The following is a 25,999-nucleotide window of genomic DNA, read 5'->3' on the forward strand; positions in this document are numbered from 1 at the left end:
AGAGCTGGCTGCAGGTTCCTTTCAGACAGTGTAGAGAGCAACAAGGTCCCTCCTGAGCCTCGTCCTCTGCAGGCTGAGCACCCCCAGCTCAGCTGTTCCTTGCTCTGCAGACCTTTCACCAGCTCCATTGCCCTTCTCTGGGCCTGCTCCAGCACCCCAATGTCCCCTCTGGATTGTCAAGGGACAGAAACTGAACCCAGGATCTGAGGTGCAGCCTCACCAGTGCCCAGTACAGGGGGATGATCCTTTCCCTGCTCCTGCTGGCCACATATTCCTCATACGGGCCAGGTGCCATTGGCCTTCTTGGCCACCTGGGCACACTGCTGGCTCATGTTCAGCCAGCATCTCCAGGTCCTTTCCCACCAGGATAGCCTTCTCCAGGTCCTTTTCCCACCAGGAAAGCCTTCTCCAGGTCCTTTTCCCACCAGGAAAACCTTCTCCAGGTCCTTTTTCCACCAGGATAGCCTTCTCCAGGTCCTTTTCCCACCAGGCAGCCTTCCAGCCTCTCTTCCCCAAGTGTGCAGTGCTTCATGGAGGTGTTGTGACCCAGGACCCAGCTCTTCATTCTGCCCAACCAAGTGGCCTCAGTCCCTTGATGCAGCCCCTGCAGATCCCTCTGCAGAGCCTTTCTGCCCCCCAGCAGGTCCCACCCAGCTGGGTGTTCCCTGCAGACTGAGGGTGCACCCCATGCCTTGGTCTAGACCACTGGTAATGTTATGAAACACAACACCCAACCCAAAGAGAAGATCTGTCTCTAATCCCCTGTAAGTTTGAGTCTTATCCTTGTCCTGAAGGAAGAGAATTTAATATTCCTTGCAAAATCCCTGGCTTTTGGATAATCTATGTCATTGTAACTCTGGACAAGCTTGTTTTTCACAAAAACACCCATTATTTTTTTAACCTTGCTGAGCTCCTGATCACAAATCTCAATCTTGTGCCTATTAATGCCACGAGGCAACTGCGAGGGGAAGCTGGGTGCTGCCAACACGTTTAAAGAATGCAACTTTGACCCTTTCCCAGGCTTTCTAGGTGACCCCCAGGGAGAAGACAGCATCCCATGGGAGCCAGAGGTGTCTGTTGGTTTAGCAATGCAGGTGGTTCCTCCTGTCTCCCCAGGGCATGAACCCTCACCTGCGGATCAACGGGCCCATGAACATCAACCACTACGCCACCAAGAAGAGCGTGGCGGAGAGCATGCTGGACGTGGCGCTCTTCATGGCCAACGTCACCCAGCTCAAAGCTGTGCTGGAGCAGGGCACGGCCTTCCAGTACTACGCCACCCTCATCGTGCTCATCAGCATCTCCCTCTTCTTCCAGGTGATGATTGGGATTCTCCTCATCGTCACGGGTAAGGCGTGTGTGTCCTGGCAGGGTGCTGCAGGGACAGGGACAGGGACAGGGACAGGGTGCGGTGCTGCAGGGACAGGGACAGGGTGCTGCAGGGTCAGGGTGCTGCAGGGACAGGGACAGGGGCAGGGTGCTGCAGGGACAGGGACAGGGTGCTGCAGGGACAGGGACAGGGTGCTGCAGGGACAGGGTGCGGTGCTGCAGGGACAGGGTGCTGCAGGGACAGGGTGCTGTGCTGCAGGGACAGGGACAGGGTGCTGCAGGGACAGGGTGCTGTGCTGCAGGGACAGGGTGCGGTGCTGCAGGGACAGGGTGCTGTGCTGCAGGGACAGGGGCAGGGTGCTGCAGGGTCAGGGACAGGGACAGGGACAGGGTGCTGCAGGGTCAGGGTGCTGCAGGGACAGGGACAGGGGCAGGGTGCTGCAGGGACAGGGTGCGGTGCTGCAGGGACAGGGTGCTGTGCTGCAGGGACAGGGTGCTGCAGGGACAGGGACAGGGTGCTGCAGGGACAGGGTGCTGCAGGGTGCTGCAGGGTCAGGGTGCTGCAGGGACAGGGTGCTGCAGGGACAGGGTGCTGCAGGGACAGGGACAGGGACAGGGTGCTGCAGGGTGCTGCAGGGACAGGGTGCTGCAGGGACAGGGTGCTGCAGGAACAGGGTGCTGCAGGGACAGGGTGCTGTGCTGCAGGGCCAGGGTGCTGCAGGGACAGGGTGCTGTGCTGCAGGGACAGGGTGCAGTGCTGCAGGGACAGGGTGCTGCAGGGGCTGGCTGCTGTGGGGTGGAAGGGAGGAGCCTCTTCCCCCAAACCTTTCCCCTCTGGCTCCATCTGGGGCTGGATGTGGGTGCTAGGGAGGTTGGTGTCAGTGGGAATGGTGGGTGGGTTGTTTTTGGTTTGCAGGTCTCTGAGCACAGCTCTTCTTCACTTTCCCACTGCTGGCCCCTGTGGAAGAGTGGGGATTTGGGCAGGATGGGCCCCTTGCTGCCCCCCCTGCTCCCTCATGCAGCTCTTGCAGACACCACCTTTCAGCTGTATTTTGTATCCTGTTCCATCTGGGACTAAACAGAACAATTCAGGCACAGAATTCCCTGTTTTAACCTCACATTTAACCAATCCCACAGTTTTCCTATTGGCCCACAGACAGTACATTAACACCAGCCTGCCCAGTGCTCCATCTGGTACAGGAGTTGCTGGATTTCAGTCTCCAACAGATTCCCACTATTAAAAACCTGCAAAATGCTTCATTTTCCTGTATATCCTACAGAACATACAGGGTTTTTACGGGGAGCAGAGGATTGGAAGCTTTGGGAAATGATATGGGGAACAATATCATTCCTTCCCCTGTTGCACACACCAGAGCTGCTCCTGGTGCCAGCTGTGATGGCTGGAGCCAGCTGGGAGGAGAAAGGGGACAAGGGACCACAAGGTGGCTGCTGTTTGCATGGCTTATTGGCCAGAGAGCCCTGGTAGCCAGGTCTTGCTGTGTCTGAAGGGACCATGAGCCAGGACTGATCCCATTCATGCAGCCAGGGCTGGGAGCTGTGTCACCACAGAGGTGGCACCTGGCTGCTGGGGAGGAGCTGGCTGTGCAAGCAGAGCACTGCAGCCCTTGTCTCCCGTGTCCCACAGCCTGTCCCCACCACACCCCAGGGCCATGCAGTGCTGGGGACACCGTGGCACGTGTCTGGCCAGTGTGCAGAGTAACTTACCTACTTAGGGCTGACCCACTGCAGGGCCATGGCATCTTCATGGCAAAACAAAACATTTTGGCTGAAAATCAAAACAAGGTGAGTTTTTCTCTGCTGCAGCCCTCTGTGTCATCCTAGAGCAAGCTCCTGTAGGACTCCTGTCACTACCCCCTCTGCTCTGTGGCCTCAGCACTCAGGGGCACCGTGAACATTCAGCAGGAGCTGGGGGACTCAGAGTCAGTCTGCAAGCCCCCTCCTCTTTTTGGGTTGTGTTGCACAGCTCGTCTGAACCTGAACGACATCGCCAAGCAACCCCGCCTGAATATCCTCAACAACGCTGCCACAGCTCTCATCTTCATCACAGTCATCCTCAACATCTTCATCACAGCCTTCGGCGTGCAGAAGACTGGCCTGTACCCTAACAGGAATTTTGGACCTTATTAATTCATGGGGCAGTGGATTCAGGTAAGAAAGGGTGAGTTCCCATCACTGCCAGCCCCTGGGAGGGCTCTCAGGCTCAGAAAACATCACAGCAAGGCGGAGAAGGCACAAATTAACAAAACCTTTCCAGAGGCACGCTGCTGTCCCACAGAAACCTGCAGCCACTGAACAAATTCCCTCAGAGGAGGAGGAGCTCCCCTCACTTGGTCCCTAAAGCAAGAACAGCAAACATCCCAGCTGCTGGGATTTGCCAGCAGCTTTTGGAAGGCTGCAGGGCTCGTGCTGGATACGAGCAGCAGCTGTGGATGGGAGTTCAGAGCTCGCTGTGCTCTGGGAGGAAGCCCAAGACAGCAGCACTGTGTGAGCAGAAGGAAAGGAAGGTGCTGGGCAAGGCAGGGAGGGAAGAGCTCTTTACAACAGCACCTGTAGTTGGGCAGGGACTCTTTTAAGCACCTAATGCTCATTTTCAAGGGAGCCCTGTAAGGAAGTGCTCATCCAAATGGCTGGGTTCCCACGTCACATCAGCGAGGGAATGACATGTTCTTAAATCAAAAGCACTTTAGCTCAAGAAGCAAAATTCACATTTCTTGCTTATAACCTGCAAAATGTAAACACAGTTTAAATGCAACATACCAGGGCAACAGCCAACAAGAGAGCTCAACAGACACAGGCTGTGGTGAGGATGGATGCAAAGGCCACAAGCCTCTACAGAAACACTGCTGGTTTGGGATGCAGAGAGGGGCAGGGGCTGAAGAGCAGCACCCCACACGTGTGGGGCAGTGGTGCTGTGGGGCAGAGGCTGTGCTGCTCCTCTCTGGCTGTGCACAGAGGAGCCTGACGTGACCTTACCAGCATTTCTTGTGTTCCTGCAGGGTCTGAGCAGTGCGGCTCTCCTCCACTGACCTCAGCAGGAGCCCATGGACCAATCCAGAGATCTGGGTTAAATTCAAACCTCTGTGTGTGTCACAGCACACCAGCCCCTTGCTGTAATACTTCTGCAGCTCTGGGGGCTGGGAGCGCTGCCTTTCCCAGCTAGAGCAAACTTTGCAAGAGAAAACTGCAGGAACAGCAGCAGGTATACCTTGTAAAAGTGCAGTTCTGTAAATCTCTTCTTATTTTAGCTGCCTGCTTCACATATTCAATATTGGCTCATTTGCTAGAGATGACTGAATTATTTACTTTGTAGGCTAAAGAAATAAGCCCAGTCTTTTTTTTTTTTGTCTCAAATATAAGTCGATGCCCTTAAAGCAATTCTATCTAATAGTTTACCTCCCAAATGTTGGAATGGATTTCTCAAACTGAAAAAGAAGTTTTCCTAGGAGGACAGAATGGTGTGTGCACATGAAGATAGCTAAAACCAGTTCAAATGTTTTCCTAGTCCTTTAAAATTAAATGTGACATAGTCAAGAAAACAATCAGGTATTTCCAGCACTGGAATATTAACAAGGACAGAAAATAGTTATTGTGGTCTGATGTCATCATCAGGGACCTATCAGGAATTATGTCAGAATAGGCTGACAATATTTAGTAGAAAATGAGGAAACATTATACATAAGGACACAGCCTAGGCTTATTGCCACAATGAAAAATTACAGCTGAATAGCTTATTACTTTATTAAAAAAAAAAATCACCATTATGATTTATTCTTATCACTAACATAAATGTTTTAAAATGTATTTGGTTTATAATGACAGCTCTGGTAATTCTCTTGTATTAGAATAATTTGTTTCCTTAAAAAAAATTCCCTTGAATTAATGAGCTTCAAGATTTCTATGGAAGAGCAAAAATTTTCAATCCTAAAGTTTTTAGCTCTACAGTCATGCTAAAAAATGGTATTTTAATAGCCTCATGTAAGCCTATTTAAATAATTCCATTCTCTTTTGATTATTAAATGATTTTTCCATTATACTGCAGAATCAGAATTTAATATGGACTTCTCATTTTGTACATCCTTGCCACCCCTGGGAGAGAAATGCCATGAAAGCATCCTCACACCAGTCTTCAGGAGCTATGGGAGTGCCTGACATTTAGAAACAGATACAGATTTCATTTGCACACTGTATTTGACTTTCCAAACCCAAATTTGTGTCAGTCACACACACGTGGTGCTTTTCCTGGGAGGCTGTGAATGATCTCGCCCACGAAGGCGCTGGGTAAGGCCAGGGGCCAGCAGCAGCTCAGCACCTGACACTGAGAGACTCTCCTGAGCTGAAGCAAAGTTGCATAAAAAGGGGAGGGTGGAAAATACCAGTTATGTATCTACCAGAAGCTGAAGTGGCAAAGCCGAGCAGAGTCTGAGATCGGTTTGGGGAAGCAGGCAGAGACTTGTCCTCCACTTCTTCTCGGGGTGGCAGCTCTGGGGTGGCTCAGAGCTTGCTGCTTCCCTTGCTGCTCAGTCTCTGCTCTGACTGGCAGCCAAGGGCTGGATGTTTCTGGGAAGCCTGTTATCCCAGCCCCTCCAGAAAAATGCTCCAGAGGTGGCAGAATGAGCTGTAGGCACAGCAACACCACAAGCCAAGAGCTGCCAGCCACTGCTGGCTAGCTGGGTTCATGGAAAGGCAAATTATATATCCTGTGTGCAGACCCCAAACCCTAGGAGTTATTGCTTCTCAAAGCAGGAGGCAAAGCAATTAGCATTGATGACTGAATGTAACGAGAGGGAAAAACAGGAAAGATTCAGCTGGGAAAGAAGCAGTGAGGGGAATTTCATTACCAGACCTTCACTTTGTTTCGGGGAGCTGCTGGATTGGCATGGCAGCGTGTGAGGCCTGCAGGGCAGAGGGGGCTTCCTGCCACTCATCCCAGGCTAGCAAAAGACCAGCAGCACACTGGAATACTTTCCCTCCATCTCCTTTAATGTTAATAATTTATTGTCATAGTGAAATCACACTGTTTAGCAACCCTGGCTGCCTTTTCCCCTCGTTGTGTGTGACTCCCATTGCCACCAAGCTTTTGATACTCAAAGGTGGCACAGCTGAAGTGAAAAGGGGCCAAAATTGAATTGAAATAAGCAGCTGCTGTGAAAGAGCTGACCTCCCACAGCATAGTGCCAGGTTTAGGCTCCCAGCTGTGGTCTTCTCCAGGAGCTGTGCTTGCCAGGAGAACCACTGTGTTCTCCACATTCTCTCATCACATCACACCCATGCTTTGCTGCAATGTCTATTTGCCCACCGTTTCCACCTTGTTTCACACGATAAGCCCATGTTTTGTTGCCATCTCATTTCCCATGGACTGAAGCAGGGCTCACTGCTGGCCAACCTTGCCCACTCCCTCTCTCGGGTACTGCCTGTGCCTTCAGCTCCTGAGCACATCTGGGTTCTAATCCCTGCTGCACACACAGGTGGGTGCAAGTGAACACACAGACACACCAGAGCTCTTGTAGGAAGACAATGTATTTATAAAACACGAGGGAGAATCTGTACATCCCCCAGCTCCAACACAGAGGTGGCCCAGGAGTCGTCTTGAAGGCACAGAGCCACTTTAAGGCAGATAACTCAAAGGTACAACTCAGATTTTCAACACAAGGCATCTGTATCTAGAAACAATCAACTTCAGATATTTGGAGGCAATGAGGAGAGATGTTCATGCCGGGCAAACATCAAGACAACGATGAAACAAATCATAATTTTCACACAATACACTTTGCTCAGATTAAAAGCCAGCCCTTCTTCATACCTTTGCTGACCTGCAAAGCAAGTCTGAGCACCACACTTCAGTGCTGAAGACACAGTCACATTCAGAGGCAGAGCCCCCTTGCCCTGCACCTCACACTTGGTGGCCTGGACTCCCCAGCCTGGTCACATCCCACCCTGGAGGTCTCTCTGCACATTGTCCATCATGTCCCCAAGACAGCGCTTCTGGAGCAGCTTGCTGCTGGCCTGCTGCAAGGAAAATCCCAAGCCACTGACTTCCTCCAGCTGTCCAGCCAGGACACAGCCAGGATGCACATGAGGGCCAGAATCTCCAGCACAGCTTCCTAAAAAGATCCTGGTGACAGAAATGTGGCCAGCTGTTGAGGGGAGTCAGCTTCCTGGCCATGCTCTTTCACTGCAGGGCTGCGGGACCTGTCCCTGCTGCGCTTCCTGCTCTCCCCCTCTGTGTGACTCTGGCTGGGGAGAAAAACTGCAGCCTCAGAGCAAAGCCCAGCACTGCTCCTGCAAGCTCTGCTGCTGGGGAGTGAGGAGGTTTTACTGCTGGCCAGGAAGCTGGGGAGTGTGGAGCCTCTTCCCTCCCTCCCTACACCTGCAGGGACCTCTCTGAGCCCCTTCCCTCCCTCCCTCCACCTGCAGGGACCTCTCTGAGCCCCTTCCCTCCCTCCCTCCACCTGCAGGGAGCTCTCTGAGCCTCTTCCCTCCCTCCCTACACCTGCAGAGACCTCTCTGAGCCCCTTCCCTCCCTCCCTACACCTGCAGAGACCTCTCTGAGCCCTTTCCCTCCCTCCCTCCACCTGCAGGGAGCTCTCTGAGCACCAGGGCTGGAGGACAGTTTTTGTCCCTGTGGGCTCTCCAAGCTCCTCCACAGAGGCTGCCAGCTAGTGCCAATGAGTATTAATCACATTTACTACTGCAATGCTTGGATGCCAACTGAGAATTCCCTCTGAAAGGGAAGAAAGTTTGAGATGGCAGCTCTGACAGCAGGGGAACTGGCCATTAGGAAACTGGACTGAAAACTCCTTACATCTCCACCAACTCACGAGGTAGTTCTGCTTTCACTGGCCTGGGTTACAAGGTGTGAAGGAAGGAGTGCAGTCACAGCTGAAAAACGGGGCAAAATCCCCAAATTCTGCTGGCAGTGCTGCGCTGAGGGGTGCACCCGACTGTCCTGGCTGTGCTCTGTGGTGGGGAAGGCTCATGGTGTTTGTGCCAAGTGAGTTAGCTCCTGGATGCACCCAGCTCTTGCCAGTGCCTGCAGAGGGACACCAGCTGCTGACTTTAGGTCACACCCACGGCCAGATGTGAAAGCACACGGTACAAAGAACTGCTCCCTGTGCCTGACATGGGAACCCTGCAGTGCTCCATCTGCAGAGTGGGCAGCAGGCTGTGCCAGCGTGGTGAGCTCCAGCTGCTCCTGCAGCCCCTCCCTGCTCCACAGGCACTGTGTGGCACGGCCAGCCTGGCCAGGCCAGTCCTGGAGCCTGGAAAGGAGCTCACCTGCACACTCGTGGGGCTGTGCTGGGGCTGAGGGAGCCACAGGCTCTGGCTTGCACCGGCAGCGTGACTGACGCTGCACATTCCAGGCACAAACAGAGCTTATTGCAACATTGCATCACAGGGCTCTGCTCTCCCAAACTCCTGTAATACTTAAAAAAAATAAAAAATAAAAAATTCCAAAAAACTGTTGACTGTTGTCAGCCTCTTCCCTCTCACCCCAACTGCCATGATTTAATTTCTTAGCATTTGCGTGGGTGAAGTATTTTCCCTCATTAGGAAGACTACTCTGGCTTGGGAAGCTGCCTCTTCTGGGATATTCAGTGTCTGCATTCTAGCAAAGGCTCCATGGATTCAGAGACACGGCCATCTCTCCTGCCTGCTTCCCACCACAGCTGCACAATGTACAGCAGAACTTTCTGGTATCTGCTTGACTTCTAAATCCATCAGAACCCAGACTGATGCAAGCAGAGATGATTTGACACAATTTCCATCTCACGTGCCAGAACTTGTACGTTCAGTTTTCTGCAATAGTGGAACTTGATGGACTTGTCAAGCACCACAGGCCCATAAGAAATGAATGCCTGTTCTGAACTGGCATCTACTCCATCAGCAAAGAGCAAAAAAATCTAGCACCATGTCAGCTTTGCCTGTGTTCTGCATACATCCACTACTCCTTCCCAGCAAGTCCCACGGAACTGGGCACCATGAGCAGCATCCTCTGCCACACTCTCCCCTCAGGCTTGAGACCCTTCCAACATGGCATGGGGACACTGAAGCTCCAGTGGAAAGCACTGACTGAGCCAGCTCTGGGTTTATATAGTCCTCTAAAATGGTTACTGAGTAAAAAAAAATCTTGCTTTACACCAACGGGAGTTTTAGGGGATGAGACTTCCCTGTGGCAGCAGGCCAGCTGTGGGCTCTCCCCACAGCTCTTGCATCAATGACAGCATGGGTTTGCCCATCCTTTTGTTCACTCAACCCTCTTCTGTCCCCACTGTTTGTTACACCCAGTGCATGTGCCAAGACCTGAGGCCACCTCCTCTGTACCAGGCCAGAGCTCCCAGGGCTGCTCCAGAGATGAAGCACCAACAGCTGTGCTGGTTCTCCAACCAAGAAGCCTGCTCTCTACAAAAGAGTCAAACTATGACAAGACATAACTGTGAGGCCATAACTTATTAAATTAACTTTTAGATGCTGCATAAACGTACAGCATTTTGAGAGCAGAAGACTCCTGTCTCTCCTCCTCTGACAAATCACAATATTTCAACTAATAAAATATTGCCACTTCTTCCCTGCTAGGATTTCCCTGATATTGTTAGGACAAACACACGTCTGTCGGATAAGGCTGCAAAGTTCCTCCTGAGATGTTCTGTTAGCTTCTCTGTACAGTCCCCCCACTACCCTCAGGTGGTGGGTCAATAATTTAGGTGAAATTGTAACATCACCCTTGCCAGCTCACCCAGCTACAGGCAAACATGACTCTTGTAAGGGAAATGTATTTGCAACTCCATCCACGGCCCATGATTTGCTGAGCATCAGCAGAATTTTTCATAATGACCAAAGTGAAAAGCACAGAGAAACATCCAAGAACCAGCAGCCTAAAGTGCCTATCAGCTCCTCTGCACCCAGATTTCCTGAAGGCAGCACATGGGCAAGTGGGTGCAATGCTGATTAGAGAACTTTGGTCCCCTGTTCAAAATCATGGGTACTGGAGAGATGGCAAAGGAGAGGAAATGGGGATGGTTGTGGGTTCTTTTCTTTTTTTTTTTTGCATTTAAGTTTTGAAAGAGAAGCTGCATTGCTCTAAATAAACCGTTCTGGGCTTAGCTGGGATTTGTGTTTGTTTGGTGCAAGACTCAACAGGAACCACAGCACCTCTCCCCCTGTACCTTCCACCAGACTGCATGGCAGGAAACACAAGTCCTTCCCTTGGAGGAGACATCTCCCCCACACGGATCCCACGGCTTGGACGCAGCGGCTGATGAGAGAGGCTCCCGCTCCGCCAGCCTGATCACCCCTTCCTCGGCTGTGCCACACCATCAGAGGGCTCTGGAGGCAGAGGAAGGGTTTGGGCACTCGGCTGTGTGCCCCAGTAAAGTGCACATCTGGATGAGATGCTGGACAGCTCTGGGGTTGAAGGCTACGCTGTCTTCAGCTGGCGCCGGTTCCACATGCCCCTCTTGGAGTGAAACCAGTGGAAAAAGTTTCTCAGGGAGAGGCGCTCCACTTCCAGCCCAGCCTGTAGGATCCTGGCAGAAAGAAGAGTAGACTTAGGGAAAACTTCATCACAAAGGTGCTGAGGGACTCAGCCACAGGGAAATTCTCTTTTAACTTGTGCTGTTGACAAGAGACATCAAGCAAATTGGATAGTCCAGAATAGCTGAGGGGTATCCTGAATCCGAAATAATCAGAATCTAATGGCACTTTCTGAGGGTTTATGCACCCTTGAGAGCAGGACTGGTCAGAAGTGCCTGCTTATGCCAAGACAGGAGGAAAGATGGCTGGCAGCACCGGACTGCAGTCAGCCAACAGAAAAGACAGGGCAGGACCCAAACCCCACGACTACAAACCCAGGATTTGTGCAGCAAAGATCCCTCACCACAAAACCCTCAGAAAATTTAACTGTACCTCATAATCTCTTAATCCCTCTCCACCAGTTGCTCTTCAAGGCAATTCAATTGCTAAATGTTATATAGGAAATGTGAGTGACACAGACTGTGCCCTGCAGTGCTTCAAGGGGACAAAGTCTTCACTGTCACCAGCGCCTGATCTGCCTGAGACCAACCAGCAGTGTGGCTGGAAGGCAGCAGAAAACAGCTCTTCTCTTACTAATGGCTGCAGTAGAGTGTTCTGTGTCTCCTCACCTACTAGGTTTGAGGTCAGGATATGCTCAAAGACTCTCCCTCACTGGCCAAGGTTATGGTGGCAGTAGTCATCTCAATCTCCCTTAGATCCCCACTCCAGTGGTCATTGGTTCTCCAGGATCTGATGGGCTTACCCCCCTGAGCACTTGAACAATGACAATGGATGCCTACCTGTCCAGGAGTTCCCAGTCCTCTCCTCCCCAGCGGTCCCGAAACTCTTTTGTGTTCATGCCTCCAATTTTGTCCAGGTCAGACTTGTATATGCCCAGGAGACCAAACCCATTCACCTCCCAGTAGCCTGAGGAGAGCACAAAGGAGGCACAGCTTTTGTTGGGGTTTTGAACCACTGATGGCTCCAGAAGAGCTGCTGGAGTGACACTCAAGCTGCTTTTGGCACAATGTTGACACCAGGGAGTAAACTCAGCACCAAGGCAGAGCCAACCACACCAGCCAGCTCTGGGAATGAGCAGCACAGTCTGTCCCATCAGCTTGTTAGCAGAGCCTCTCACATCTCCTGTCTAGCAACACAACTCCTGGACTGTCCCAGCTTCCCAGGGTTGTCCCTGTGCCTGGAGGCTCAGGATGGCCACCTCTGTCTAAGGGAAATCCTATACTGTACTGCTTTTCTCCCTCCAACCTGGCTTATTTCCCTCCCCCTGGTCTACCAGCTGTCCTCAGGACAGGCTGTGCCCCCAAGAGAAGAGAGAGATGGACGGGCAGGAACAAAGGACAGCTTTTCCCAGGTCCTTAAATCCGTAAAGAGCCCTAGGAGACAACCAGGAGAAACATCAGATAAGGGGCTCTGCTAGCTTTCTGATCTCAAATTCCAGGTACCTGATGCTGTTAAACCCCATCCTATGTCTAACACACGCTCACCCTGGCAGTACCTCAAGCTCCAGACCCTGGCAGTGCCAGAGCAGCAAATGTAGAGGAGGCAGGCACTTTCTTCTTTCCCCATTTCCCAAAGTCTGAGCCCTCTTACCGTCAGGCCACTGTGGGGACATCCCGCAGTGCAGCCTCATGACCATGGGTGCAAAGGCCATCTTGCCTTCCACGCAGTGCTTCCTGATGGAATCAATGATTCCAGCTGGGAAGTGGATGTGGAGGTCACACAGGAAGACAATGCTGTGAGGGTCCTGGAACCAAAAAAATAGGTTGGCTTTCAGTCAAGTAGGTAAATCATTCTTGAGGGGCAGAAAGACAAAAATATGGGAGTCAAAATCTCATTATTGCATCAGAAACTGAGATTCCCAAGGGCTGGCAAATTGTCCCCTGAGTGGCTGTTCAGTGATGAGTGTGAAACACCACGACTGTGACCTGGATCACAAAGCTGCTACTGCTGACTTCCCTCCTGTCTGACAGTCCCAGCAGGTGGACCAAGAATCAAAAGGAGCTCAGAATAAAGAGAACCTTACCCTGGAAGGACAGGAAACACATCTACATTTGAACTGGTCTGCTAGGCTATTCCCTTCCCTAAAAAGCAGTACCAAAGGCAACACCAGCCACAGAGTACAAGCCCCCGTGCCCCCCGAGCCCCCAGACTCACCGTTATGAGGTCTATCCCCGCCTGCAGCCCAGCAGAACGCTCAAAATTCCCTGTCAGCTTCAGGTACTGATAGCTGGGGGTCAGAGGGGAAAGGGAATGTCAGTGGCACAGGAGGCACCATCGCTGGCCTGTGCAGCTGCCCTCGCCCCCTGTGCCCTCTGAGGCACAGGAAACCTTTGCTGGGGAAGAGCACAAGCCCAGCACTGCTCCCAGTGTCCCAGGGTGTCTTTCCCCTGAGCAGAGCCTAGCAAAACTCTTCTCAGCTCTAGCCCAGCTCTAGGGCCAGACCTGGAAACTCCTGGCACATAATGGAGCCAAGGCTGTTCCAGATCAGAGCAGGGTCATTCCAGCAAGCAGAGGTCTCCATGCTCTCTGTCCCACTTCTCACAGCTTCCCTGTCTGTTCTGTCCTCCCCCTGCCCCATCACTGGGACACTTGCTTTCCCTTCTCTCTTGCAATCTTGAGAAAAGAGACAAATTCAATAAATTTAGCTGGAAGACTACACCAGGTACTGCCTTACACCTTTCTATGCATATATATGTGGATGCACATCATAACAAGAACATATTCTTGTGCATGTGCAAGGTCTGGATGATGGGGCCTGCAGTGTTCCAGCTGCAGCAGGCTGTGCCTGGCCAGCACTCAGAGACTGCCAGATGAGCTATATGCAGGCATCCATGTGTGAGTGGCTTTTTGTGAGCAAGCAGCACTCCCACCTGTGCAAGGTAGACCTTTTCAGAGCCCTCTCGACATCCATGTCATCACTGCTGTAGTCTGTGATGATGATGCTGAAGTAGGGATCCTTGGTGACTCGGAACAGCTCTTCCATGTCAGAGATGAACTGCAGTACCCAACGTGCCTGGTTTTTCACTGGTCGTATCGCAACGGGGAGAGATCCAAAGCAAACTGATTTCAATGGTGGGGTTTGTACTCACCAGGCAAGGCTTCTTGCCTTCTACTAAACCCCAACAACCTTTCAGGGATGATGAAACAGGCTGAAAGCCTGGTCCACAGCGTCAAGGAATCAGTGTGGGTTCTTTCCCACCACGTGACAGGGGTTTTCTCGGAGCTTACAAGGCCCTATCATATTTCTGAGGGTACTTAACTTGGAGAGAACAGAAATTGGAAGTGACCAAGTAAGATGGTTGAGCCCAGGACTGCCCTCATGGGAACCCCCACGCTGCCACCCCTCCACATCCTGGGGAGACGCAGGTCCCCTCACCTGGCACCACGAAGTGAACCACGGCCCGGTGGTTCCAGGAAAAGCCCTGTGGCCAGCACAGCTCCGGCTCGTTGGCCGCAGCCATCAGGTGCCGGCGGCGGCCCCAGGCCAGGCTCCTCATCCTCCTCTCGTCCTCCTCGCGGCCGCTGCCCTGCCAGCCCCGCGCGAAGACGTACTCGGAGAGGCGGACGCGGCGCTCGCCCTGCTCCAGCAGCTCCAGCTCCAGCAGGTAGCGGCTGCCCCGCACGCGGTCCTGCCGCTTCTCCACGTTGACGATGCGCTGCAGCTGGAAGCGCCTGCGGGACACACGGCTGGCCTGGGCACCCCTGGCCACCGCCCCTCTCCCTCCTCCTCGCCATTCCCAGCTTTCCCCTCTCTGCTTCCCCAGTCCCATGGGAATGCTTAGCACCTAAATCCACACAAATGTGGGATTAGACCTGGGACTCCAGCCAAGAGAAAATATTTGGCAAGAGAAATGAAATAAAGGTGACGCAGAAAATAACAAATGTGTCTGAATGATTGTGTAGGGCTGGTAATAGCGAGTGTATTCAACACCACCTACAACGATCTTGGCACAAGGAGTGTGTTTGGGCTACTGAAACCGGCTCGTGACAGCCTATCAAACAAGAATACGCAGTAGGACTGAGCAATCATACAGTAAAAACTGTCAGGAGCTGTAGATTAAGAATGGCCAAAACTGGGTGAAATGCCAGGTCATTCCCTTTCGGATCATAACAGAGTTCCTGCTATAAAATAGATGCTCGTGAGTTAAAAATCCTGAGAAAATCTTGTGTGTACTGATCAGTTACACCTGGCTGTGACTGAAGTGACCCTGAAAAGGCAAATGTGATCTTAATATGTAGCATTAGGCCTACTTCCAGCAGGGATTAGAAGCTAATAACACCTGTTCCATAAAACAGCCAGGATATTGGTCACTTATGTGTGGGAAGATTAACACCAACTGAAACCTGCATGGAAAAAGACTGGTAAAAACAGCCCAACAGAAGGGAGAAGGAGTTGGACTGTTCAGCTTACAGAGGTTATAGGAAGTGTGTTGGTTTGCCAGAAGGGATGGTAAGCCTTGAGCAGAAAAAGAACTGTACCAAGACCATGTAACAAAGGAGTACCAACCAGCAAAAAGCTGGTACCATTTCTCAGGCAAAAGAAGTGTAAAGTTCAGTGTTTTACACAGATTTCTCACCTGAAATCTTATTTACCACATCTAGTTCATCCTCTGATTCTCACCAGTCACTCACATAACAGCTATTCCCCATGCAGCACGGTAATCCAGCCCTGGGACAGCACCTCTTGGTTTTTCACTGTGCCTTACCCTTTACTCCTCTGGTTGAGCTTCCTCAGGAAGACACGTGTGACTTCCAGGGCCTCTCTTTCTCTCAGCAGCAGGTTTCCCGAGGTGTTGCACTTCAGGTCAATCCAGTCCGTGCGCAGCATGTGGAAGTCCAGGTTGCTCATGCTGAAGGTTTGCTCCCAGTTGACTGCCTGGTCAAACACTGGTACATAATCAAAATCCTCCTCATCTTCCTCCTCTGGCTCCCCATCCACCTCTTCCTCTCCTGCTGCTCCTCCAGGCTTGCCCTCCACAGGAGATGCCACGTGTGCCTCTCCTGCACCCACATCCCCATTGTTGGCTCCCTGCTGCTCAGTGATGTGGGGCTGCAGGTGGCTCAGCCACTGGGGCACTCCTGGCTGCCGGCTGGGGCTCCCGGCTTTGTCAGAGAGCCGGCCTCCTCTCGCAGCTGTCACGGGCTGCAGCCCGTCCTCCACGCTGCCCAGGCCTCCTCGGGGTCTGACCCCCTTGGGGACTGTGACCTCTGAGTCCCTGGGCTGGCCACGGGACTGCTGCCTTTGAGACACAGCCCTAGAGGGAGGGTTTGTCCCTCTGGCAGGCACTCTCCCCTGCGTGGCCCTGGCGTGCTGCGGAGGGCTCCTGGAATTGTCTTTGACGCCGGCTTTCAAACGGGGTCTCTCTGTTACCGGGTTTCCCTCTAGGCCAGTCAGGCTGAGGCTTTGGTTGGAAGAGGCCAGCATGGCTGATTTGACAGCAAACCTTTTAGTCCTTCTCCTCCTGTGTATGTCCTCTCCTGCACCGCCAGCCAGCACGGAGAGGAGCCGGCGGCGCTCTGGGATGGAATAGTCGTGGTGCAAATTGTCACCTGCTGGCTCTGCGCCCACCGGGGCACCAGTGCTCTCCACGTCCTGCTCCTCATACTGCAGGTCATCCAGGTTCCCCTCCTGGGAATCTGTGGGATCAATCAAAGTTATACCTCTGGCATCCTCCATTGCCTCCCCCAGCCTGCCCTGCCCTGCCCAGGCACCCCCAGGCATGGGGCAGCCACTTCTGGCCCCCTCTCAGCGCTGTCTCTCCTGCTCAGAGGGACAGGGCTGCTCTCCCACATGGGAGCCCTGCTCTTGTTGCCACCAGCCTCCTCAGCAGCCATCACCCACCGCTGCCAAAGGCTGTGGAGCCTTCTGGCTTTGCCCTTAGGGTAGGGCAGGTGTGACCAGAGGCTGCCACACTGCACACCTCTGGCTGTGCTACTCCTGCCCGTGCTCCTGCTAGAACTGCACCTCAGCTAAGCCTGAGAGCTGTCATGTTGTCTGCTGTAGCCACCACTGTTTGGTGAGCTCCCAACCTGCCCTTAAGGGAAGTAAAAGTGGCAGCAAAAGTCTCCTCCCAGACACAGCAATCCGGCAGGGAAAGGCTGAGGCTTCCTTGGTATGGAAAGCCAACAGCTTCTTTCAGCCGGTGCTGCAAGACCACGCTCAAAAGTGACAGGTAAAAGGATTCTTTGGGTTCTGACATGAGGGCCCCTACCTGGCTGCTCTGTCTTTTCTCCAGAGTCCGGACTCTTCTCTGTCCGATCCATTTTCATGTACTTGTAAAATCCAAATCTGCAGACAGAAGAGCAAAACACAAGTTTGATTAAAGTTACTTTGCCCTTTCCTGGAAGAAGGAAGAAGATCCTGAGCACAGGGAGGCCATAATCAGCTATCTCACTGGGAAAGTGACCCTCCTTATCCTGCAAATAAACTCCTCCTGAATGGCTGGGAGTCCTTGCACAAGGTGTCTGATTGTTGCAGTAGGGAGCATGCAAGCAGCAGTTCCCTTGTGGGGCCACCCCTGGGATCTGGGCACCAGTGAAGATGAGTGACACACATTTCTTCCCCCAGAGAGAGGCCTGGGGGTGAGCATCGTTTGGCTTCCACACTGACAGCCACAGCAGGCCAAGCTTGCTGGGAATACACTCCCTGATGTAAGAGAACAAACATGCTCTGACTCAGCTACTGGGTTAACAGTGCAAGAAAAGCACTGGCAGTTTCCCCTTGGGACTAAACATATTTTCACTTAAGTTATCAAAAGAAACTATAAATGTTTTGATGTTTTGCAAGACTTAGGGGATCTTTAAGAATTAAGAAAATCCTGCAGAAGTGAACATGAAATTCCACACCAATTCCAGCCTTCAAGCTCCTCCCCACCCTGCTACTAAACCCAAATTTACAGCATGCTACCTTTCCAAATAATAAGGGTTTTCCTGGTAGAAGCATTTGTTCTCCTTCTCCATGTGGCTCAGGCGGCTGTAATCATTTGGGTAAACAAAAGATAAATGAACCTGCGAAGAAGAGAGAAAGACAAAGTGAAAGCCCATAAATGCCAGGTATCAGTCCCAAGGTGACCCAGACACGGCTGCAGGGTACCCAGCCCTCCTTAGGGGGAGCAGGAGTTGCTCACTCTTTGCCTCTCCACTAGCAGGCAGTGAGAACGGAAGACAGAAGGAAGCATGCAAGGATTCATGTATGTGTGTGCCTTCCACCCTCTCCCTCAGCGTCTGCCCACCCCTCTAACTGTGAGCTCAAGTCCTACAACAGAGTGAGAACTAACTGGGGGACAGGTGGCCCAGCCCTCCGGGAGAGACATCCATGGCTCTAGTAACCCACACACAGAGAAGGGAATCCTCAGCCATGGCAAGACCCCTGCAGGGCACGGTCAGGCCCCATGGCTAACAGGATCTCCTCCTCCTCCCCCTCCTCCTCCTCCTCCTCCTCCTCCTCCTCCTCCTCCTCCTCCTCCTCCTCCCTGTGCATCCCTGGGCAGCAGCGGGTAAGAGATGGAACTCACGAACTGCAGTCCCTGGTAGCGCTGCAGCGGGAATCCGTTCACCAGGTAGCTGGGCTTGTACGGGCAGTCCGGCAGCGCCCGGTGCACGCGAGCCCGGCTGAGCACAGGCACTGAGGGAGAGGAACACACAGCCAGGGCTGCAGGAGGAGCCCTGCTGCAACCCACGCACCAGCACAGCTGCTTCTCACCCCGGGTTCCCTCTATCCATGTGAACTATTAAGAAACAGATTAAACAAACCTTCTTGCACAGCTCAACTCTTTCCATTCCCCTAAGACGCTTCCACAAAACTACGCTTGGGGATGTTGTGTGAGCTGGGTACTGAGAACGAGGAGCTGGCTTTGGTCTGTGCTTTGTCCCTGCAGTGACTGACACTGTAACTGCCCCTCTCTTTTGCACCAGGGATAAAAGAGCGTGGCCTGGGTAACTGCAGTGCAGGAGGACAACCCTTCCCAGCCGTGCTCCTGCACAGGCTGCCCTTACCTCCTCAGCTGCTTTACAAGTCTTACCTTCATAAAGAGTGTCCCGGGGGTCAGGCTTCAGCATGTCAGCTGGGTGTGCCCTGCTGCCAGCACTGCCAGCAGCCTGGCTCCTGCCACTGGCCAGCGTCTGCGGGATGTGCCCAACCTCATCCATCTTCAGAAGTGTCTCGTCTAGAAACCAGAGACACAGCACAGGGGGAGGCAGGGGCTAACTTGTTCCTCGCCCCAAAAAGCACCTCTCTCCAGTGTCAGCCCTTTGCAGGTGGCACTGCATCCGTGGCACTAATGCCATCTCTGGCACAGGCAAAGGAAAGGCTCTGACCCAGGAAGCTGGAGATACAGAAGCTGTGGGATGGGAACAGGGCTTTCACCAAAAGCAAACACCCACAGGGATGGGCAGTGGAGGAAAATGACCTCCTGCCTTGGGTACACCAGCAGCAGTGTGCTGAACAGGGCCTGTGCTGGCAGGAGCTATGGGACACCTCTCTATTATTAGTATTATGTTTCTTCTCAAAGGAGATAAAGAGAGATGAATGGGAGGAGGAGAAAGCTGAGGAGCAAAGCTCTTGCCTGTGCTGGAAAAGGATCAGGACCTTGGGGAAGGACCTTCAGTGGCTGAGGAGGATGCTACTCCAGAATGGGAATGAAGCCCCACAGTAAGCCAAGAGCAACAGGAAGCTCAAACTCAAGACTGGATGTTGGTTACATTTTTCCTCAGTTGCTGCTGTCATAGGACTTCATGTCTCCATGGATCTTACTCTAAAATGAGGGCAATTGAATAAATATCCATGAGGGAAAAGCAATATCCTGCCAAGGGCAGCGGTGTGTAACTCTTGGGTACTGAACTACGTGGGGCCCCAGAAAGAATGGATGTCATGTGATAGAGCCAAAGGCTACTGTGAACAAGGGAAAAACCATGGGCAGAAGGCAACAGACAAAAATGAGACTGCAGCATTGCACCTAATTGTGAAGGGATCTCCTGGAATGCCAGTCTTCTATTCTACAGGTAATTAGTGAGATGAAAAGAGCAGAAGGAAAAAGGATGAAGATGGAAATCCTACCCTAGGAAGTGGGAATGGAATGGAAAGCCTATCCTGGCCAAATGGGAGGTTTCAGAAAATACAGCAGCAGGTTGAGATCCAAGACACTGCAAACAGATGTCTTGATTACATCAGGAAGTCTTCCATGCACTAAAGGGCTGGTATGGAAAAAAGCCCAGAAATGTTGGAAGGCAACAGCAGCAGATATGGAAAGGGGGAATGCTGGCAGAGGAAAGTGATGCTGACAAAGCTGGGTAAGGGTAAACAGGACTAAGGAGCTTCTTAACTGATAACACCTTCACTTGATGTGCTAAGAAGGGTTTACAAAACAGGAGGGACTGGACTGATGTGTTTGCAGCAATCCAGCACCAGCTCAAAGAGACTTGAGGCTGGTACAGAAGAAAGCAGCATCCCCCAGCATTGCCAGTGTATCCTGCTGTGTTCAGGACCCTGAGTGAAATCTCCTGAAGTGCCACAGCTGCCCCTTCTCCCTGCTTGTGTCCAGCTGGCAGCATCCTCACAGCTCCCATGCTTTGGGACTCACGTTCCCCCTGGCTCTCAGCAAGCAAACTCCATCCTGTGTTACTCTCCATCTACAACACTTCTCACCCTTGCAGGCTCTCCTTTCTGCCCTTCCTCACTTCCTCTAGACCTCCCTGAAACAAGGGTCCAATCTCACTTCCGAATCTCCCGTGTTCAACAGTGAGTCACGCCCTTGTCCAGAAGTCTTTCTCCTGAACTGTCTCCACCTTTTCCTCCCAATGATATGTATCCTGCTATTTGCCTGGCTAGACAATGATTCATGGTGAAACACTGGATGCTGATACATTTAGGAAGAATGGGGAGGTGCTTGGGAAAATTTGTGATGAAGATACTTACTAGCAAAAAGGGAGAGATATTGGGAGTCGATGACTTTGAACTTTGCTTCTGGGTCATTCAGTCTCCACTGGAACAGAGAAACACATTAAATTGAAGCACCTGTGGAATTAACTGAGCCTGAACAAAAGGAACACACTAACCCTGCTAGGACCAAATTTACCCAGCAGCCAAAGACTGGGAATGAGCTGAGATCTCCCAGGACACATCCAAACCAGGAAAGGCCAAAAAGCTGCAGCAGACCCCAGAGAAGGCAGATCTATCCCAAGCAAGCAGAGGAAGGGGTCCTGATACTTGGCCAGGACTATCCCACACAGAAGGAGGTAAGGGCTGTGGAAGGGATTAGCTACATCTCATGCAGTGAGGAGCTGAGGCCGGGGAAAGGAGGGAAATGGTTCCAAACATCATTCCCGAGCTCTGTATTCGGCACCAGCATTTCCACAGACTCACTGCAACTTCCACATGGTCTGTCCCTCTGTCATCCTGCTTGTGCAGCACCTCGAAGTAATACCTGCTTGCCGCTGACAACCTGGGAAGAACAAGGTGTCTGTCACCAGGAGCATCAAGGAACATTTCGTAGCTTGTCAGCAGACAATGAGTGGAGAGCAACCACACCCAGAAACAACCTAATTCTCAGGGTAGGCAGGGTTAGCGCTGCCAAGAGGATCCAGATCCTGACAGTGAGATAGGCAGCTTCACTCCTGCACCTGGAGCACTCCAGACCCTTCTCAGTAAATTCTGAGGAACTCCCCCTCAGCATTGCCTGCTGGGTTTTGGCCTCTGGGAAACCTGGCCAGTTCCAAGGCAGGAAGCTTGGGATACAGCTCATGTAGGGGAGCCTGGATGTGCTGGTGGCTGATTGCTCCAGGGAAGAAAAATTCAGTGTTGCATTCCTGCAGTAAATCAGCAAAGCTTTGGCAATACCCCAGAGTAATCCCTTTCTCTGTGTTGCTAAACTCCTCAGGACAAGCCTGAGTGCTTTTCCCTTCTCCTTGTGATTTCCTGATCATGTGCAGAGGTGGCTGGGACTGAGGGACTTTGCTCACTCACCTCACCATGTTTGACTTCTGGCTGTGAAATTTCCCAAACTCTCCTGGTGCAGTCCACTCCTTCCCTGTCTGTGAAGAGACAGAAGATGGCTCTACTTAAGATGAGTTTCTTCCCTTGTTACTGCACTGACAATGATAAAAAGGGAAAATCGAACTCCCTCTTCCCTCCAATTCCTCCTGGTAAGTCATCTGTGAAATCCTTCACCTCTGGACAGATTTAAGTCCCTTAATTTGAGCAAGGGTCTCCCAATTGCACTACCAAGAGGCAACTGGCTTAAGGTATGGCATGTCACACCCCATCTGGCATCTGTGCTGATGGTGTCTGAAGCTGGGCAGGGGAAACCTGGCTAGTCCAAGGAAGCAGTAAGTCAGAAGGGTCCCTGTTCCCACAGAAACGTTAAAGCCTCAATGGCACAACCCTGCAGCATGCACTGTACCTTGCCTACACTGGCCAGCAGCTGGAGACCAGAGGGTTTTTCATCTGGACTCAGCCAGAACTCAGCATTGTCATCCGCAGCAATGGCAAACTGAAACTCCCCTGTGGAGAGATGGAGGGAGTAAGTAGGGCTCTGGGGTAAGGGCTTGTGCACAGAACAGACCCTGCTCCTCTAAAATGCCGTCTCTGCCCTTTTTCCTGGTGAGATCATCCTTCCCTTTTGGTACTGTCACCCTCCCTCCTTTGAACCTCTGTGAATTCTCATAACTCTGCTGTGAGTGAAAACAAACTTTACAGATGTCACTGGTTCACTGTCCCTCCTGCACTGGCCTCCCCTGACATCTAACCTGGAAAGAGAGGAAGTCCATGCAAAGCCTCCCCTGACACCCCTTTCGCTTCCAGAGCAAACTCTTGTGTGAGACGCAGTGTTTGCACGGAGGAACGTGCCCATGGAGCCACAGAGGGAGACAGAGGTGCTTGAGGCTCACTCTTTGTCTGGGGTCACAGGATGGCAGCTGCAGGCCAGGGCCATGCCAGAGGCTGTGCCAGCTCGGGCCAGGGCTGTGCAGCCAGGGACACAGCTGGGGACACAGCTGGGGACACAGCTGGGGACACAGCTGGGGACACAGCTGGCAGTGCACCGGGAGCAGCAGGGACCGCACGGAGCTCACGGACAGCCCTGGCCCAGCTCAGCCAGGGCTCGTGCCCACACACACGCCGTGGGGCTGAACATTCCAACACCACTGTTATTTATCCAGCACTCCCCAGCTGCCTTCTCCTGGCCTTTTCCCTTCCACCCTGCAAGGGAGGAGGCAGATGTGCTTCCAGCCGTGCCGAGCCCATGGCCGGTCACGCACGCCACCCACATGAGGGACCCGGTGTTGGGCTTGCCAGGGTGAGGCCACCAGAGGCTCAGCACCAGCAGGGGAGGGAGGGAGGGAGGGGAAGGTGACAAGAGACACGAGTGAAGGCACTCAGAGCCCTCACCATCAGTGAAAGGATGCAGGTAGCCAAATATCCGGAGACCGTAGTTGGTCCATTTTGGAGACACAGCCAATTTCTTCAGCGTAGTTCTTGTCTGAAGAAGAAGAAGAAGAAAAAATTCGTAAAAGTAATTTTGGATGTGACAGAGACAAGGGGAGAATCAAAAACCCTGGGACAGGTGGGCAGAGGGTTTTCTCTGAGAGGAGGATGGGGTATGGGATGCAATGGAGGCAGAAGGAAAGAGCAAACCAAGTAAGAAAGGAGGTGGAGCAGGTGCTGCTGAGAAGGGAAAAGCTGCATGGGGGATGCCATTGAGATGGTGGGGACAGGACATGGCATTCCCCAGCCACCTGGAAGGAGAGCACCAAATCCAGGCTCCTGCAGCCCGTGTGTGAGCCCTGGCAGGACAGCATGTGCAAAATGACCCTCCCTGCGCAGCAGGACAGCTGAACCCTTGGGAAAGCCTCCTGCTCCCTCAGCAGAGAGAAGGAAGCTGAGAGGGAGGTGGTGGATTTTAACAAAGAGCAGGACAGAGGGAGGTAGGGACAGGACCTGAAGGGAGCAGGGGTGATCCACCTGGGAGGCTGAGCTGGGAAGTGCAGGACAGCGGGTGTCATGTCCTACTCACGTGAGGGAAGAGGGGGAAGTGGAGGTTTCTCCTGAGCTGCTCGATGGAGCTGCCACACCAGTCCTCAAACACGTGCAGGTTGGCCTGGCCCTGGAACTGGAGGGCAGAAGTGGGGCACCATGAAGTGTCACATCCATCCCTGTGTCCCTCCCCTGCTGCCTTGGTCTCGGCTGGGAGAGTGAGGGGAGATTCCTCTGCTGTGAGGGGCTGCTCTGCAGGAGACACGGCTCCAGAGCACCGCTGCTCATCTGCTGAGAGTGTGGGGCTGGCGCACACGACTCCATGGCACCAGGGAACTGTGCCAGTGCCAGGGACACCTCAGCTCCATGGCTGGGGTTCGCTCCATCGAGGAGGTGTTTGAGCTCTGAGGCCGTGGTGTGGGACACATTGCGGGGTCACAACAGCTCCTCACGGCGTAATGTGCTGCAAGAAGGTGCTTTGGGCTCCCTCACCATGCCAGGGCTGTTCTCCTGACCTGAGGAAGAGGTCTAGGGAGGGGAGGTGGCAGATTCCCCTCTCAGACATGTCCCAGAGGCGAGGCTGAGGGCGGACGGTGGGGACAGGCCGATGGAGGCCGGGCAGGACGGGGAGCAGCAGCACAGGCGGGGCAGTGGGGCAGCTCGTGTGCCTGCAGACACCCAGCAGCACTGAGGGAATGGGGCTGCCAGGGTCCAGCTGACACCTGGAGCACAGCTGGGCTGGGAAAGGCTCCCTGCCCACTGTGGGACTTCAGCAACACACTCCCCAAAGGACAGACTCTCTTTTTGTCAGAGCCATTCAGAAGGGAGTTGCTGTCTGCCCCCCACAAAGCCCAAGCTTTCTGCCTGCAAGCAGTGGAGCCAGATGCTGAAACCCTCCTTGCAGGACTGGCATCCAACAGTGAAGAATAAATCATCTGAGATGGTACAAGCTACCTTAGATGGCAAAACACAGGAAAGGAATAGGTTGCCTTGGGAGCAGGGAGGTCCTGCTGTGGCTGTCTTGCCTATATAAGGGCTGTGGGAGCAGGGCTGGGGAAACAGCCTGAGCAGCACCCACAAGTCTACAGATGGCAGCAAATTCTCAGTTTTCAGCAGGGACACTCTAGCGGGCCTGAAGCAGCACAGTGGAGGAGGGTCCAACCTCTCGGTGCGCTTCTGCCAGAGAAACTTCTCCACCAAGTTATTTTTCCCAGGATGGTGGGTTGGGGTGTGTTTTGAAATTGAGTGTGGCATGAAGGAAGGTCGTGAAGCAGATGTGCACCAGCAATGCTCCTTGCTAGCTGTGCACTTTAGTTGTGCATGTGGAAATCATTTCTGTGTGCCAGGCAAAGCACACTCACAACCAGCACTGCTCTGCAGCTGTCTCCCTGTCCCACTGGTGTTCCCACTGCCAGGGCTCCACGGATGTCTGCAAGCCCACCATGCCCCCCACTAACATCTCCTCCTCTTCCCTCCTCTGCTGCCATCCCTCAGCCTGCATTCTGCCCACCAGACAAGAGCAAAAGCAGCGAGACAAAGTGGGTGTAATCCTCAGAGTAAATCAGAGTGCGGCCAGACAGAGGGCTCAGGGTGATGGATGCAGCCCAGAGAAAGCCGGGGCTCTGCAGGAACTTGTGACACAAACAAACCACTTCAAACAGGACAAACACTGAACTGGAAACACTGAATTGCTGTGCAGCCCCACTCCCCTTGGCCAAACCCAGGTTCACACCCAAGGGTCTTACGCTGCTTTTCTCAGCCAAATCAAATAATGACAACTGCTGTTTCCTGTGCAACATGAAGTGAGAGGACAGGCTGGGCTCCCACAGAGAGTCACTGCCAGCAGCTGTGTCCTGTGGAAGTCACAAGTGATGCTGGCTTTTCTCTTGCTGGAGGATCGCTTGCACACGGCAGAGAGCAGGCTCAGAGCTCTATGAAATGCAGCACAACACTCCCACAGTGTGGACAGGCTGGCACTGCAGCCCACTCCTGCCAAAGACACACATCATCTCAAAGCTCGGGACTCCAGTGAAGCTGGGCTGGCTTTGGCATGGGGCAGCCCAAATGAAAAACCAGATCTTTATGAGGCAAGCCCCAAAAGACACGCTAGACTTGCTGAAATGTCTGCAGAGTAAAAGCTGGAGCAGTCCC

General features: G+C 52.9%; 2 protein-coding genes across 5 annotated transcripts in view; one reads left to right on the forward strand and one right to left on the reverse strand.

Moving 5' to 3' along the window:
* Window positions 1-7,793, forward strand: part of NINJ2 (ninjurin 2) — a 47,292-nt gene extending 39,499 nt beyond the window's left edge. For all 3 annotated transcript variants that reach the window (XM_058852932.1, XM_058852933.1, XM_058852934.1), the window contains exons 2-4: window positions 1,117-1,348; window positions 3,314-3,498; window positions 4,347-7,793. In XM_058852932.1, the coding sequence (XP_058708915.1) occupies window positions 1,117-1,348; window positions 3,314-3,477 (396 nt within the window). In that variant the 3' untranslated portion in view covers window positions 3,478-3,498; window positions 4,347-7,793. The remainder of the gene's footprint in view (window positions 1-1,116; window positions 1,349-3,313; window positions 3,499-4,346) is intronic.
* Window position 7,794: 1 nt separating this feature from the next.
* Window positions 7,795-25,999, reverse strand: part of B4GALNT3 (beta-1,4-N-acetyl-galactosaminyltransferase 3) — a 59,544-nt gene continuing 41,339 nt past the window's right edge. Inside the window, exons 4-21 of one of the 2 annotated variants that reach the window (XR_009279090.1) lie at window positions 23,889-23,984; window positions 23,264-23,354; window positions 22,278-22,378; window positions 21,842-21,909; window positions 21,242-21,320; window positions 20,795-20,861; window positions 18,903-19,046; window positions 18,396-18,505; window positions 17,789-17,889; window positions 17,094-17,170; window positions 15,588-16,518; window positions 14,258-14,553; window positions 13,752-13,905; window positions 13,036-13,108; window positions 12,472-12,625; window positions 11,661-11,787; window positions 7,892-10,874; window positions 7,795-7,809 (exon numbers count right to left, since the gene is read on the reverse strand). Coding sequence is in view for 1 of the 2 variants with exons in the window: in XM_058852931.1 (XP_058708914.1) it covers window positions 10,766-10,874; window positions 11,661-11,787; window positions 12,472-12,625; window positions 13,036-13,108; window positions 13,752-13,905; window positions 14,258-14,553; window positions 15,588-16,518; window positions 17,094-17,170; window positions 17,789-17,889; window positions 18,396-18,505; window positions 18,903-19,046; window positions 20,795-20,861; window positions 21,242-21,320; window positions 21,842-21,909; window positions 22,278-22,378; window positions 23,264-23,354; window positions 23,889-23,984 (2,778 nt within the window). In the remaining variant the exon portion in view is untranslated. The other variant, XM_058852931.1, reaches the window with a different exon arrangement.

The sequence above is a fragment of the Poecile atricapillus genome, chromosome 18, assembly GCF_030490865.1.
Source record: "Poecile atricapillus isolate bPoeAtr1 chromosome 18, bPoeAtr1.hap1, whole genome shotgun sequence".
Taxonomy (NCBI): Eukaryota; Metazoa; Chordata; class Aves; order Passeriformes; family Paridae; genus Poecile; species Poecile atricapillus.